The 15,263-nt window shown below is 46.9% G+C and overlaps 1 protein-coding gene across 1 annotated transcript in view; it reads left to right on the top strand.

Annotated features, from left to right (window-relative positions):
- Window positions 1-15,263, top strand: part of LOC141111396 (uncharacterized) — an 82,355-nt gene that overhangs the window by 47,070 nt on the left and 20,022 nt on the right. Inside the window, exons 10-13 of the mRNA XM_073603655.1 lie at window positions 3,621-3,829; window positions 6,459-6,613; window positions 11,831-12,067; window positions 13,584-13,740. Of these exons, the coding sequence (XP_073459756.1) occupies window positions 3,621-3,829; window positions 6,459-6,613; window positions 11,831-12,067; window positions 13,584-13,740 (758 nt within the window). The remainder of the gene's footprint in view (window positions 1-3,620; window positions 3,830-6,458; window positions 6,614-11,830; window positions 12,068-13,583; window positions 13,741-15,263) is intronic.

Raw genomic sequence — 15,263 nt, 5'->3', positions numbered from 1 at the left:
ATAGGTGGTATTGAGAGAAGGCACCGATATACAGCACTAATGGGCACTGATAGGTGGTATTGATGAGGAGGCACAAATATACAGCACTAATGGGCACTGATAGGCGGTATTGAGAGAAGGCACCAATATACAGCACTAATGGGCACTGATAGGCGGTATTGAGAGAAGGCACCAATATACAGCACTAATGGGCACTGATAGGCAGTAGAGATGAGGAGGCACCAATATACAGCACTAATGGGAACTGATAGGTGGTATTGATGAGGAGGCACCAATATACAGCACTAATGGGCACTGATAGGTGGTATTGATGAGGAGGCACCAATATACAGCACTAATGGGAACTGATAGGTGGTATTGATGAGGAGGCACCAATATACAGCACTAATGGGCACTGATAGGTGGTATTGATGAGGAGGCACCAATATACAGCACTAATGGGCACTGATAGGTGGTATTGATGAGGAGGCACCAATATACAGCACTAATGGGCATAGATAGGTGGTATTGATGAGGAGGCACCAATATACAGCACTAATGGGCACTGATAGGTGGTATTGATGAGGAGGCACCAATATACAGCACTAATGGGCATAGATAGGTGGTATTGATGAGGAGGCACCAATATACAGCACTAATGGGCACTGATAGGTGGTATTGATGAGGAGGCACCAATATACAGCACTAATGGGCATAGATAGGTGGTATTGATGAGGAGGCACCAATATACAGCACTAATGGGCATAGATAGGTGGTATTGATGAGGAGGCACCAATATACAGCACTAATGGGCACTGATAGGCGGTTTTGATGAGGAGGCACCAATATACAGCACTAATGGGCACTGATAGGCGGTATTGATGAGGAGGCACCAATATACAGCACTAATTGGCACTGATAGGTGGTATTGATGAGGAGGCACCAATATACAGCACTAATGGGCACTGATAGGCTGTATTGATGAGGAGGAACCAATATACAGCACTAATGGGCATTGATAGGTGGTATTGATGAGGAGGCACCAATATACAGCACTAATTGGCACTGATAGGCGGTACTAATGGGCACTGATAGACGGTATTGATGAGGAGGCACCAATATACAGCACTAATGGGCATAGATAGGTGGTATTGATGAGGAGGCACCAATATACAGCACTAATGGGCACTGATAGGCGGTATTGATGAGGAGGCACTAATATACATCACTAATGGGCACTGATAGGTGGTATTGATGAGGAGGCACTAATGTACAGCACTAATGGGCACTGATAGGTGGTATTGATGAGGAGGCACCAATATACAGCACTAATGGGCACTGATAGGCGGTTTTGATGAGGAGGCACTAATATGCAGCACTAATAGGCACTAATAGGTGGTACTGATGTGCACTGATGAGGAGGCACTAATATGCAGCACTAATGGGCACTGATAGGCGACAATAATGTGCACAGATAGGTGGCACTGATAAACGACACTGGTAGGCACGACTAATGAGGAGGCACTGACAAGTATCACTGATGGCCACTGAAAGTCAGCACTGATGGGCAAAACAGGTGGGCACTGGTGGGCATTGTTGATGGGGCTGCACTGATTATCATTGCATTGATTATATCAGTGCACAGGGGCGGACTGACCATTTGGGCTCTCGGGCACCGCCCGAGGGCCCCAATGCCACTAAGGGGCCCCATCAGGGTTGCCAGCCTCAATAAAACCAGGGGCGGTATGTAAAAATCTGTGTTTTTTCAGTGTGTGTATGTGTATACTGTGTGTGTATATTGTGTGTGTATATTGTGTGTCTGTGTGTGTATACTGTATGTGTGTGTGTATACTGTGTATGTATATTGCGTGTCTGTGTGTGCATACTGTACGTGTGTGTATACTGTGTGGCCCCATAATCTATTGCCTGGGGGCCCCATAATCTCCTATTGCCTGGGGGCCCCATAATCTCCTATTGCCTGGGGGCCCCATAATCTCCTATTGCCCGGGGGCCCCATGAGTTGTCAGTCCGCTCCTGTCAGTGCAGATCCCCCCTGTCAGTAAAGGCACATATTGGCCGTCCTCTCCTCACACGCTGTCAGTGTGCGGAGAGAACTGGAGACAACCGGCACTTCCTAGTCACACTGTGATTGGGTACAGCTGATCACACGGTAAAGAGCCTATGTCATAGGCTCTTTACCGTAATCGGAGATGCGGTGTGTCCAAGCCATGCCCCGGCCCAACGAACACGGTCCTGGCTGTGCGCCCCCTGGGGCACACACGAGCGGCATGTTCTGAACCACGTCATATGACATTCCAGTCAGAACGGGTAAGTCACCGACCCCGGCTGTCTTCTGCTATAGACCGGGTGGGATGTGGTTAAATACCACCAGAAGAAAGCTCTATCTGTCTGTCACACCGCATCTCCGATCATGGTAAAGAGCCTATGACATAGGCTCTTTACCGTGTGATCATGCGGTGTGTCCGAGCCATACCCCGGCCCAACGAACATGGTGCTATCTGTCTCCAAAAAAAAAATGATAAAAATGGAATTTGGGCACAACATTGCATTCAAAGTGTGATAGCACTGAAAATTGGCCTGGGCAGAAAGTGGGTGAAAGTGCCCGGTATTAAGTAAAAAAAGTGGTTAAGTAAAAAATTTTAAAATAAAGTATAAATAAAGATTATATTAAAAAAAACATGGAAAATAATTTTAAAGCACCCCTATACACAACCCTTTTAAAACAGGCAGTGTAGGGCGAGCACAGGTATATAAACATCGATTGCGCCACACATGTGAGGTATCACCACGAATGGCGGAGTGAGAGCAATAATTGTACTGCCATCATTTACAGTTAATTCTAAAGTGAAAACCTGTAAATACTTTTAAAGTGTTGTCAATGGGGAATTTTGGGTCACAATGTTTTTTTGGGTTTTTTTTGTGATTGCACAGGCAGGCAAAATTTTGAGACTTGACATGTTTGGTATCTATTTACTCAACGCAACAAAATCCTTTTTATTTTACCAACAATTGTGCAAAACATTGGGGTTGATTTACTAAAGGCCAATAGACTGTGCGCCTTGGAAAGTGCAATTGCACTCTGCATGTGCAGTTGCTCCAAAGCTTAGTAAATGAGGTAAAGCTTCGCTTTGCAAAGAATATCCAATCACATGCAAGGAAAATAAAAAAAAAAAAAACAGCATTTTTGCTTGCACATGATTGGTTAATGAAAGTCAGCAGAGCTTCTGCTCATGTACTAAACTCTGGAGCAACTGCTCTTGCCGTGTGCAACTGCACTTTCCAAAGTGCACAGTCTTTTTGCCTTTAGTAAATCAACCCCATTGTGTTTGTTGTTGGCACTAAAATTCCTTTTAGTGTATTTTTCCCGAAAATATGCGTTTGATAAACAGCTGTGCAAATATCATGCGACATAAAAAATTGCAACCATTTTATTTTAAGTACCATTTTAACCATTTTAAGTACAGCCATTTTATTCTCCAGGGTCTCTGCTTTTAGAAATATATACTTTCTTGCGGGGGGGTTTACCGTCATTTCTAGCAAAAAATGCTGATAAACAGGTGTGCAAAAAAAATGGTTAATTACGGTAAATTATTTTTTTTCGTTTTGTTTTATTTTATCAGAAAGCCGTCCAACTCCAACAGTTGATTGCAGTGGAGGAAAGCTTAATGTGTTCATATCCAAATGTTTGCTGGAAAGAAATGGTTATACCACCTCGAGTATAAGTCTGCAAAGTCCCTCATGCTTGGCTGATAGAGAGATTGTGAACGGCACGGCGCAGATGACTTTTCACCGGCCTCTGATGAACAACGACTGCGGTGATATTGTGGAAGTAAGTCTCGGCTACCCAGCTCGGCTATGTATTATAGAAGACCATTGGCACAGGGGAGGTATAAAGATGTAGCACCCTCCTAGTTGGGTTTGCTAGGTAAATCTAGTTTTTTGGCTCCTTCTGTAATCAAAAGAGCAGAGATTGTTTGGTTTGGTCTGTTCACAGGTTGATTGCTTCCTCTTGCCTCTAGAAGACGCTTCTACATCTTAGGGAGGGAGAATTGAAATAGCCAGCCTAAATATTAACCAGGGCCTAGCCAATCCCTGAGAAGGTGCACCCAGGAAGTGGCTGGGCAGCTGATATAGTCCAAACACCTGGAGAGATTGTCGATTGTCTTTCCCCAGGAAGGAGAGTTCCCAGCCCCAGGGGAAGGTGGGGGGCTGTTGCCCCTGAGGCAGCTAAAGGAAAAGGACTAGGTTGCAGTTCTGCAAGGTTTTGGGAGCTGCAGTGCTGGAATGTAGAAGCAGCCTGGATCTGACTGCAAGCTTTCTTCGAGGGATCTGGTCTGGAGAAGTATTGTTTTTCTCATTGAGTGGAAACTGGAGGAAGCTTGAAGGAGGCCTAGCCAATCCCTGAGAAGGTGCACCCAGAAAGCGTCAGGGCAGCTGATATAGTCCGAAGCCCTGGAGAGATTGTCTTTCCCCAGGAAGGAGAGTTCCCAGCCCGGGGGGGGGGGGGGGCAGTTGCCCCTGAGGCAGCTAAAGGACTAGGTTGTGTTCTGCAAGGTTTTGGGAGCTGCAATTCTGGAACTTAGAAGCAGCCTGGATCTGACAACCAGCTTTCTTCAAGGGATCTGGTCTGGAGAAGTATTGTTTTTCTCATTGAGTGGAAACTAGAGGAGGATTAAAGGAGGCCTAGCCAATCCCTGAGAAGTTGCACCCAGAAAGTGGCTGGGCAGATATTAATACTATTAAATATTCCATGCCCCAATCCCTTTCCTGTTACAAGTCCTGCAAGCAATAAATTACAAAAAGACAATCCTTGGACCATTTACTGGAGCCAGAATGAATGGACTGTTGTTTGAGTGACTGGTGGCCTCTGCACTGCTTGGGAAAGAGCCAGTTAAATTCAGTGGCTCTTGTGGTGGTAGCTCTACAAAAAGATGAGATAGCTGTTTACTGTACCAGTTACTTATTTCCATATTTTCGGTGGCAACAATCTTCAGGCTGATCTACAGCTGGAAGTGTTGCCACCGCAGTGTGCATGCTCCCCTTCCCTACTCTGTTCTGTCCCATTCAGGTCCCAGCTGCCCATATCACAGGCAGGAACACCAGCAATGGACTGTTCAGTGTGCATGACTGACAGCACTTCCTCCACCCCCCCCCCCCCCGGCAGGAGGAATGAAAAAAGTCCCACCCACTGACCCAGCCCATGCAGAGCAGAGGAGAAGAAAAGCAGTCACATGACCAGCACAACTGAAATTTTAATAAAGGTCTTCCGAAGATGTATATATTACCACCTGATGTACAAATTAAAGCGATTGTAAAGGCAATTTTTTTTTAAAATAACAAACATGTCATACTTACCTGCTCTATGTAATGGTTTTACACAGAGCAGCCCAGATCTTCTTCTCTTGCCCCCTCCCCCACCTGTCAAGTGCCACCACAGCAAGCAGCTTGCTATTGCGGCACCCGAGCAGGCTCGCTCCCGACCTGCTGCTCTGTGTGACCATTGACACACAGAGCGCGGCTTGGCCCCACCCCCGCTCTCTCCTCGTTGGCTCAGTGGCTGTGATTGACAACAGTGGAAGCCAATGGCTCCCGCTGCCGTCTCAGCCAATGATGAGAGAGAGACCGGGAGACCCAAGGCTCTCGTGCACATCACTGGATCGATATGGGGCTCAGGTAAGTATTGGGGGGGGGGGGGGGGCTGGGGGATCTGCTGCACACAGGTTTTTTTGCCTTCATGCATAGAATGCATGAAGGTACAAAAACCTTCAGCCTTTACAACCACTTTAATTGTTGGTGATGTGCCCAACTAATGACCTGTAGAGAGCATCTGAGTTTACAGCCACCTTAAAAAAGGACATATATAGTGTATAGTGTATATATAGTGTATTATCACTAAACACATATTGTGAGCTATTATAGCCAAGCTTAACCTAAAGTGTTTTTTTGTCTTTCACATTTTCTTTATCCATTATTTTGTAATAAATAAAATAAAGAAATTTGTAGAAAATCCACTAGAGGGAGCACTCTGGCTTTCTTCACCACTTTAAAGGACCGGGTCTTTTCCTGACATTTATTGCTTACAAGTTAAAATCTGTATTTTTTGCTTGAAAATTACTTAGAACCCCCAAACTAATTATATATATATATATGGTTCTGCACATGTCTACTGGCAGGGGGCAGGCTCTTCTATTCAGGCTGTGGCTTCTCTCTAAAGAAATTGAACTGCAAGACTTTGAACAGTTTTGGTGCTTTGATGCCCCTGAAATGTATTTCGCTGATTTAAACGGAAAGTTAGGCTTAAAAATTTTTGCTTTTGCAGAATTATTGGTGGTGTTGTTAAGTTCTCTGACTTAGTTTAACATCTCACGCTTTTTTCAAGAATTTCTAACAAACAGAAAAAAAGTGTATAATATATATATATAAAAATATAAAAAACCTTACTTTTGATTTCTCCACAGCTAAATACGACCCATGTCACGTACCGAAACACCTTGAAAATTTTCGCCGTCACGACTCCACTTCAAACGCGAGAAGATTTTGCTGTGAATGTTTCCTGCACTTACCCGCTGGGATTAAATGTTCCGCCTAATACAACACTGAATCCGATGATTGGGTAATGACTCGGAATGAGTGAAAGTGGAAGTTTTCTATGTTTTTAACATTTTTGCAGACAATTGAAAGATTTTGGCAAAATTTTGCCATTTTTGGTGAAATACAGTGAATCTGGAAAGAATTCACAGCGCTTCACTTTTATTATGTTACAGCCCTATTCCAAAATGGATTCAATTATTTTCCTCAGTATTCTACAATACCTATTTTTGGGCATTTTCTCCCATTCTTCTTTGCAGGACCTCTCAAGCTCCATCGGGTTGGATGGGGAGCGTCGGTGCACAACCATTTTCAGATCTCTCCAGAGATGTTCAATTGGGTTCAAGTCTGGGCTCTGTTTGGGCCACTCGTGGACATTCACAGAGTTGTCCTGTAGCCACTCCTTTGTTATCTTGGCTGTGTGTTTAGGGCCGTTGTCCTGTTGGAAGATGAACCTTCACCCCAGTCTGAGGTCCAGAGCTCTCTGGAGCAGGTTTTCATCAAGGATATCTCTGTACATTGCTGCATTCATCTTTCTCTCCATCCTGACTAGTCTCCCAGTTACTGCCGTTGAAAAACATCCCCACAGCATGATGCTGCCACCACCATGCTTCACTGGAGGGATGGTATTGGCCAGGTGATGAGTGGTTCCTGGTTTCCTCCAGACATGACGCTTGCCATTCAGGCCAAAGAGTTCAATCTTTGTTTCATCAGACCAGAGAATTTTTTTTCTCATGGTCTGAGAGTCCTTCAGGTGTCTTTTGGCAAACTCCAGGTGGGCTGTCATGTGCATTTTACTGAGGAGTGGCTTCCATCTGGCCACTCTACCATACAGGTCTGATTGGTGGAGTGCTGCAGAGATGGTTGTTCTTCTGGAAGGTTGTCCTCTCTCCACAGACAAACGCTGGAGCTCTGTCAGAGTGACCATCGGGTTCTTGGTCACCTCCTTGACTAAGGCCCTTCTCCCTTGATCACTCAGTTTGGCCGGGCGGCCCGCTCTAGGAAGAGTCTTGGTGGTTCCAAACTTCTTCCATTTATGTATGATGGAGGCCACTGTGCTCATTGGGACCTTCAACTCTGCAGAAATGTTTCTGTACCCTTCCCCCGATCTGTGCCTCCATACAATCCTGTCTCGGAGGTCTACAGACAATTCCTTGGACTCCGTGGCTTGGTTTGTGCTCTGACATGCACTCTTGACTGTGGGACCTTCTATAGACAGATGTTCTTGTACTAAAGCTTTAAGGCTCGGATCACACTGCTGCAACCCAATTGTCATGTGACTTCCAGTGCTACTATGTAGTGCGATTTGCTTGCAACTTGGATGCGACTTTGAAGTAGCATCAGCATCAGATCAAAAGCATTCCTGAAAGACTTTGATGATACCAATGGTTTTTTGTTTTATACCCTTACCTCTCTTTCCTGGTCATCTTTGCTGCCTAAAAACTCTCCTCCCAAGCAGGGCCGGTGCTGGACTTTTTTGTGCCCTGGGCAAGACCAGCTACAGACAATACCACAACCTGAACAATTCCGATCTTTGTTCTTAGAGACACATCACTACCTTTGGACACCTTTTATACGTAAAGTGCACCTGTGTTTAGACTATGAACAAGAAAGTACTTTCATATTCTTGCCAAACAAGCTATCACTTACCTCTATAGCTGTGTGTACCGTGAAGTACTTCATCTTTAAAGATCACAACAGAGACTCTGAAGTCGGACTCCAGTCCTTCATTCAATCGTTTGTAATGCCTACTGTTTGTTTTCATTAGAGGGCTGACAGCCTGTCAAAATTCCGCTACCAGAAAATAGGAGAAAAGATTCCGGATTTAATTTCCTCTGTTGTGAACTTTGAAGATTAATTTCTCCACAATGCCCATAACTACAGAGGTGAATAAGGGTGTCTTTTGACCACTTCCCACCCGCCGAATAGCAAAATGACGGAGGAGCGGTGCGGCTCTTGTTCTGGGATGACGTCATATGACGGCGCCCAGTTTAGCCGAGATTGCGCTCCTTTTGGGGGCGTGCGGTGTGGTGAACGCGTGCGCGCCGTGGGAAACGGCGCGACCCCGATCTCGGCAAATCCAATCACAGCTGATCACCTGTAAACAAGCAAGTGCCGTTTATTGTCTCGCCTTGCCTCACACTGACAGAGTGAGCGGTGAGGAGAGCCGATCAGTGGCACCTCCCCACAGGAGAGTGCAGCCCCAACAGTGCCCATCAGTGATGCCACTCTGTGCCCGTCAGTGATACCAATCAGTGCCCATCAGTGACACCAATCTGTGCCCATCAGTCATGCCAATCAGTGCTGCCTTTCAGTGCCCATCAGTGCCACCCATCAATGCCCATCAGTGCCACCTATCATTGCCCATCAGTGCCACCTATCATTGCCCATAAGAACCACCTATCAGTGCTGCCCATTAATGCCCCTCAGTGCTTACCAGTGCCACCTATCATTGCCCATAAGTGCCGCCTATCAGTGCCCATCAGTGCCACCCATCAGTGCCACCTATCATTGCCCATCAGTGCCGCCCATCAGTGCCACCTATCAGTGCCCATTAGTACCGCCTATCAGTGCCCATTAGTGCCACCTATCATTGCCCATCAGTGCCGCCCATCAGTGCCACCTATCAGTGCCCATTAGTACCGCCTATCAGTGCCCATTAGTGCCACCTATCATTGCCCATCAGTGCCGCCCATCAGTGCCACCTATCAGTGCCCATTAGTACCGCCTATCAGTGCCCATTAGTGCCACCTATCAGTGCCTATCAGTGCTGCATATTAGTGCCCTTCAGTGCCTCATCAGTGCCGCCTCATCGGTGCCCATCAGTGAAGAAGAAAAATTACTTATTTACAAAATGTAATGACAGAAACTAAGAAAACTTTTTTTTTTTTTTCTAAATTTTTGTTCTTTTTTCGTTGTTTTTAGCAAAAAAAAAAACAGCAGTGATTAAATACCACCAAAAGAAAGCTCTGTTTGTGTGAAGAAAATGATGATAATTTCATGTGTACAGTGTTACATGACCGCATATTTGTCATTCAAAGTATAACAGCGCTGAAGGCTGAAAAGTGGCCTGGGCAGGAAGGGGGTGAAAGTGCCCGGTATTGAAGAGGTTAAAATGATTTACCAGCTTGTTTAGAAATTTAGAAGTTTAAATTTAGTTTGAAAAGTCGGTGGGAGCAGGTTCATGTACAAATCCCCCCTCCCCCATGTATACCCGATCGATATATTCACACTATCCTAATATTTCATCAGTGTGTAAAAGACAATTGATTTTCATGCTTTGGCTTATCCCTACCAATGGGAGTTGTCCACAGTATGTATAACCCGGGATTAGTTATTATCGAATTATAACGGGACCTGTGAAAATGGCAAAATAGTTTAGCACTGAATAGCAAATGTTCTACATACAATCACCGGACACTTTATTAGGTCCCCCTTGCTAGTAGCGGGTTGGACCCCCGTTGGCCTTCATTCTTGGTGGTGTAGATATAACAAGGTGTTGGGAACGTTCCTCAGAGATTTTCCTCCATAGTGACCTGATAACATCACATCCCAAAGGTTCTCTATTGGATGAGATGTGGTGAGTGTGGAGACCATTGGAGGACAGGGACCTCATTGTCCAGTGGTGAGATGATTGGAGCTTTGTGACATGGTGCATTATCCTGCTGGAAGGAGCCATCAGAAGATGAGGACACTGTAGTCATAAAGGGATGGACATGGTCAGCAACAATACTCAGGTAGGTTGTGGTGTATAAACCATGATCAATTGGTACTAAAGGGCCCAAAGTGTGCCAAGAAAATATCCCCCACATCATTACACCACCAACACCAGTCTGAACCGGTGACATCCCATCCCCCACACCATTACACCACCAACACCAGTCTGAACTGGTGACATCCCATCCCCCACACCATTACACCACCAACACCAGTCTGAACCGGTGATATCCCATCCCCCACACCATTACACCACCAACACCAGTCTGAACCGGTGATATCCCATCCCCCACACCATTACACCTCCACCACCAGCCTGAACCGGTGATATCCCATCCCCCACACCATTACACCCCCACCACCAGCCTGAACCGGTGATACCCCATCCCCCACACCATTACACCCCCACCACCAGCCTGAACCGGTGATACCCCATCCCCCACACCATTACACCCCCACCACCAGCCTGAACCGGTGATATCCCATCCCCCACACCATTACACCCCCACCACCAGCCTGAACCGGTGATATCCCATCCCCCACACCATTACACCCCCACCACCAGCCTGAACCGGTGATATCCCATCCCCCACACCATTACACCCCCACCACCAGCCTGAACCAGTGATATCCCATCCCCCACACCATTACACCCCACCACCAGCCTGAACCGGTGATATCCCATCCCCCACACCATTACACCCCACCACCAGCCTGAACCGGTGATACCCCATCCCCCACACCATTACACCCCCACCACCAGCCTGAACCGGTGATACAAGGCAGGATGGATCTATGCGCCAAATTCTGACCATCTGAATGTCGCAGATGAAATCCAGACTCATCAGACCAGGCAACGTTTTTCCAATCTTCTATTGTCCAATGTTGGTGATCCTGTGCCAATTGTAGCCTCAGTTTCCTGTTCTTAGCTGACAGGAGTGGCACCCGGTGTGGTCTTCTGCTGCTGTAGCCCATCTGCTTCAAGGTTGGATGTGTTGTGTGTTCAGAGATGGTATTCTGCATACCTTGGGTGTAACGAGGGGTTATTTGAGTTACTGTTACTTTTCTATCATCTGGAACCAGTCTGCCCATTCTCCTCTGACCTCAACAAGGCATTTTCCTCCACACAACTGCCGCTCACTGGATATTTTCTCTTTTTCCCACCATTCTCTGTAATCCCCGAGAGATGGTTGTGTGTGAAAATCCCAGAAATACTCAGACCAGCTTGTCTACCACCAACAACCATGCCACGTTCAAAGTCACCGAGATCCCCTTTCTTCCCCCATTCTGATGCTCGGTTTGAACTTCAGCAAGTCGTCTTCACCGTGTCTAGATGCCTAAATGCACTGAGTTGCTGCCATGTGATTGGCTGATTAGCAATTTGTGTTACCAAGCAACTGAACAGGTGTACCTAATAAAGTGGCCGGTGGGTGTATTGTATATGTGGATGTTGTATACATGAATGTGTCTATAGATTTCAGTTATATTGTAATGTTTTGTTTTTTCTTTTGTTTCTTTTTTTTAGAACCACATTGATAAATCTCCCTGGAACAAATACTGACTATATTGTCAACATGGCAGCTTATGGGGATATTTCATTTTCCACTTTCCTGTCAGCGACTGACCCGATATATCTGGATGGTTCTGTGTATATTTCTGTGGTTATTCCAGATCTGGATGTTAATTTTTATAAAACCAAAGTGCTGAGAATTTATTCCTCTTCCGAAGAATCCAACACCCCACAGGATCTGCTACTGGATGGGTAAGTACATAGGAGCGCCGGATGAATATGAAACATATGAAAGCATATCATGTATTTGTTCACATTCTGTTCTAAACTCTTTGGGTACTTAAAGAGGTTCTGGTATGGGGGGGGAGGGGGCACACAGGGTGTGCCAGGTGTGCCTGGGCACACCCTAACCACCCCGTGCTGCACAGATTTCCTCTGCTGCTTGGCTTCAGAAAAAGGGACTGGGGAATATATGTCCTCAGTCCCTTTTCTCTGTCTCAAAAGTGAGACATCAGGGGTCTGTTTAGACCCCTGATAGTTCACCAAAGCCCCCCCCCAACGGGGCTCCTAAAATATTGTAAGTAAATGAATGAATAAATAAAAAGTTATTGTAAAAAAAAATTAAAAAAAAAAAAGTAATTGTAAAAAAGTAATACTAAAAAAAATAAGCTACTAACACCAACCTCTGCCCTACTGACACTGTCCATTGCCCTACTGATATTATATCTATAGATATACAGTATCTCATAAAAGTAAGTACACCCCTCACATTTGTGTAAATATTTTCTTCTATCTTTTCATGTGACAACACTGAAGAAATGACACTTGTCTACAATGTAAAGTAGTGAGTGTACAGCTTGTATAACAGTGTAAATTTGCTGTCCCCTCAAAATAACTCAACACAGCCATTAATGTCTAAACCGCTGGCAACAAAAGTCAGTACACCCCTAAGTGAAAATGTCCAAATTGGGCCCAAAGTGTCAATATTTTGTGTGGCCACCATTATTTTCCAGCACTGCCTTAACCCTCTTGGGCATGGAGATCACCAGAGCTTCACAGGTTGTCACTGGAGTCCTCTTCCCCTCCTCCATGACGACATCACAGAGCTGGTGGATGTTAGAGATCTTGTGCTTCTCCACCTTCTGTTTGAGGATGTCCCACAGATGATCAATAGGGTTTAGGTCTGGAGACATGATTGGCCAGTCCATCACCTTTACCCTCAGCTTCTTTAGCAAGGCAGTGGTGGTCTTGGAGGTGTGTTTGGGGTGGTTATCATGTTGGAATACTGCCCTGCGGCCCAGTCTCTGAAGGGAGGGGACCATGCTCTGCTTCAGTATATCACAGTACATGTTGGCATTCATGGTTCCCTCAATGATCTGTAGCCCCCCAGTGCCGGCAGCACTCATGCAGCCCCAGACCATGACACTCCCACCACCATGCTTGACTGTAGACAAGACACACTTGTCTTTGTCCTCCTCACCTGGTTGCCCCCACACACGCTTGTCACCATCTGAACCAAATAAGTTTATCTTGGTCTCATCAGACCACAGGACATGGTTCCAGTAATCCATGTCCTTAGTCTGCTTGTCTTCAGCAAACTGTTTGTGGGCTTTCTTGTGCATCATCTTTAGAAGAGGCTTCCTTCTGGGATGACAGCCATGCAGACCAATTTGATGCAGTGTGCGGCGTATGGTCTGAGCACTGACGGGCATAATTTTTGCATAAAAGACGACATTAACAAAAATGTTTTTTTTTTCATCTTGTTCAGGTGCCCAACAATAAACCAGACCACTGACATAGTGACTGTAATATCCAATGGAATCAGCAATGTATCTCGGTTCATAATAAAAAATCTTCAGTTTCCCAATTTAGTTGGGTTCAGGCTGTCTGCTGATGTTATACTCTGCACAGATAACTGCACTTCGGTAAGACTTGACATTGCTTTGGATTATGTATGATTTTCATATCTAAAATTATTTTTTTATGCTAAATCCCTCCTAATCTCCATGTGCCCAGCCCCTAATCTCCATGTGCCCAGCCCCTAATCTCCATGCGCCCAGCTCCTAATCTCCATGTGCCCAGCCCCCAATCTTCATGTGCCCAGCCCCTAATCTCCATGCGCCCAGCCCCTAATCTCCATGTGCCCAGCCCCCAATCTTCATGTGCCCAGCCCCTAATCTCCATGCGCCCAGCTCCTAATCTCCATGTGCCCAGCCCCTAATCTCCATGTGCCCAGCCCCCAATCTCCATGTGCCCAGCCCCTAATCTCCATGTGCCCAGCCCCTAATCTCCATGTGCCCAGCCCCCAATCTCCATGTGCCCAGCCCCCAATCTCCATGTGCCCAGCCCCTAATCTCCATGTGCCCAGCCCCTAATCTCCATGTGCCCAGCCCCTAATCTCCATGTGCCCAGCCCCTAATCTCCATGTGCTCAGCCCCCAATCTCCATGTGCCCAGCCCCTAATCTCTACGTGCCCAGCCCCCAATCTCTACGTGCCCAGCCCCTAATCTCTACGTGCCCAGCCCCTAATCTCCATGTGCCCAGCCCCCAATCTCCATGTGCCCAGCCCCTAATCTCCATGTGCCCAGCCCCTAATCTCCATGTGCCCAGACCCCAATCTTCATGTGCCCAGCCCCTAATCTCCATGTGCCCAGCCCCTAATCTCCATGTGCCCAGCCCCTAATCTCCATGCGCCCAGCCCCTAATCTCCATGTGCCCAGCCCCCAATCTTCATGTGCCCAGCCCCTAATCTCCATGCGCCCAGCTCCTAATCTCCATGTGCCCAGCCCCTAATCTCCATGTGCCCAGCCCCCAATCTCCATGTGCCCAGCCCCTAATCTCCATGTGCCCAGCCCCTAATCTCCATGTGCCCAGCCCCCAATCTCCATGTGCCCAGCCCCTAATCTCCATGTGCCCAGCCCCTAATCTCCATGTGCCCAGCCCCTAATCTCCATGTGCCCAGCCCCTAATCTCCATGTGCTCAGCCCCCAATCTCCATGTGCCCAGCCCCTAATCTCTACGTGCCCAGCCCCCAATCTCTACGTGCCCAGCCCCTAATCTCTACGTGCCCAGCCCCTAATCTCCATGTGCCCAGCCCCCAATCTCCATGTGCCCAGCCCCTAATCTCCATGTGCCCAGCCCCTAATCTCCATGTGCCCAGACCCCAATCTTCATGTGCCCAGCCCCTAATCTCCATGTGCCCAGCCCCTAATCTCCATGTGCCCAGCCCCTAATCTTCATGTGCCCAGCCCCTAATCTCCATGTGCCCAGCCCCCAATCTCCATGTGCCCAGCCCCTAATCTCCATGTGCCCAGCCCCTAATCTCCATGTGCCCAGCCCCTAATCTCCATGTGCCCAGCCCCTAATCTTCATGTGCCCAGCCCCTAATCTCCATGTGCCCAGCCCCCAATCTCCATGTGCCCAGCCCCTAATCTCCATGCGGGGCGCG

The sequence above is a fragment of the Aquarana catesbeiana genome, linkage group LG10 (assembly GCF_042186555.1).
Source record: "Aquarana catesbeiana isolate 2022-GZ linkage group LG10, ASM4218655v1, whole genome shotgun sequence".
NCBI lineage: Eukaryota > Metazoa > Chordata > Amphibia > Anura > Ranidae > Aquarana > Aquarana catesbeiana.
Note: the sequence above shows the minus strand (reverse complement) of the source record. Positions and strands in the feature narration are given on the sequence as shown.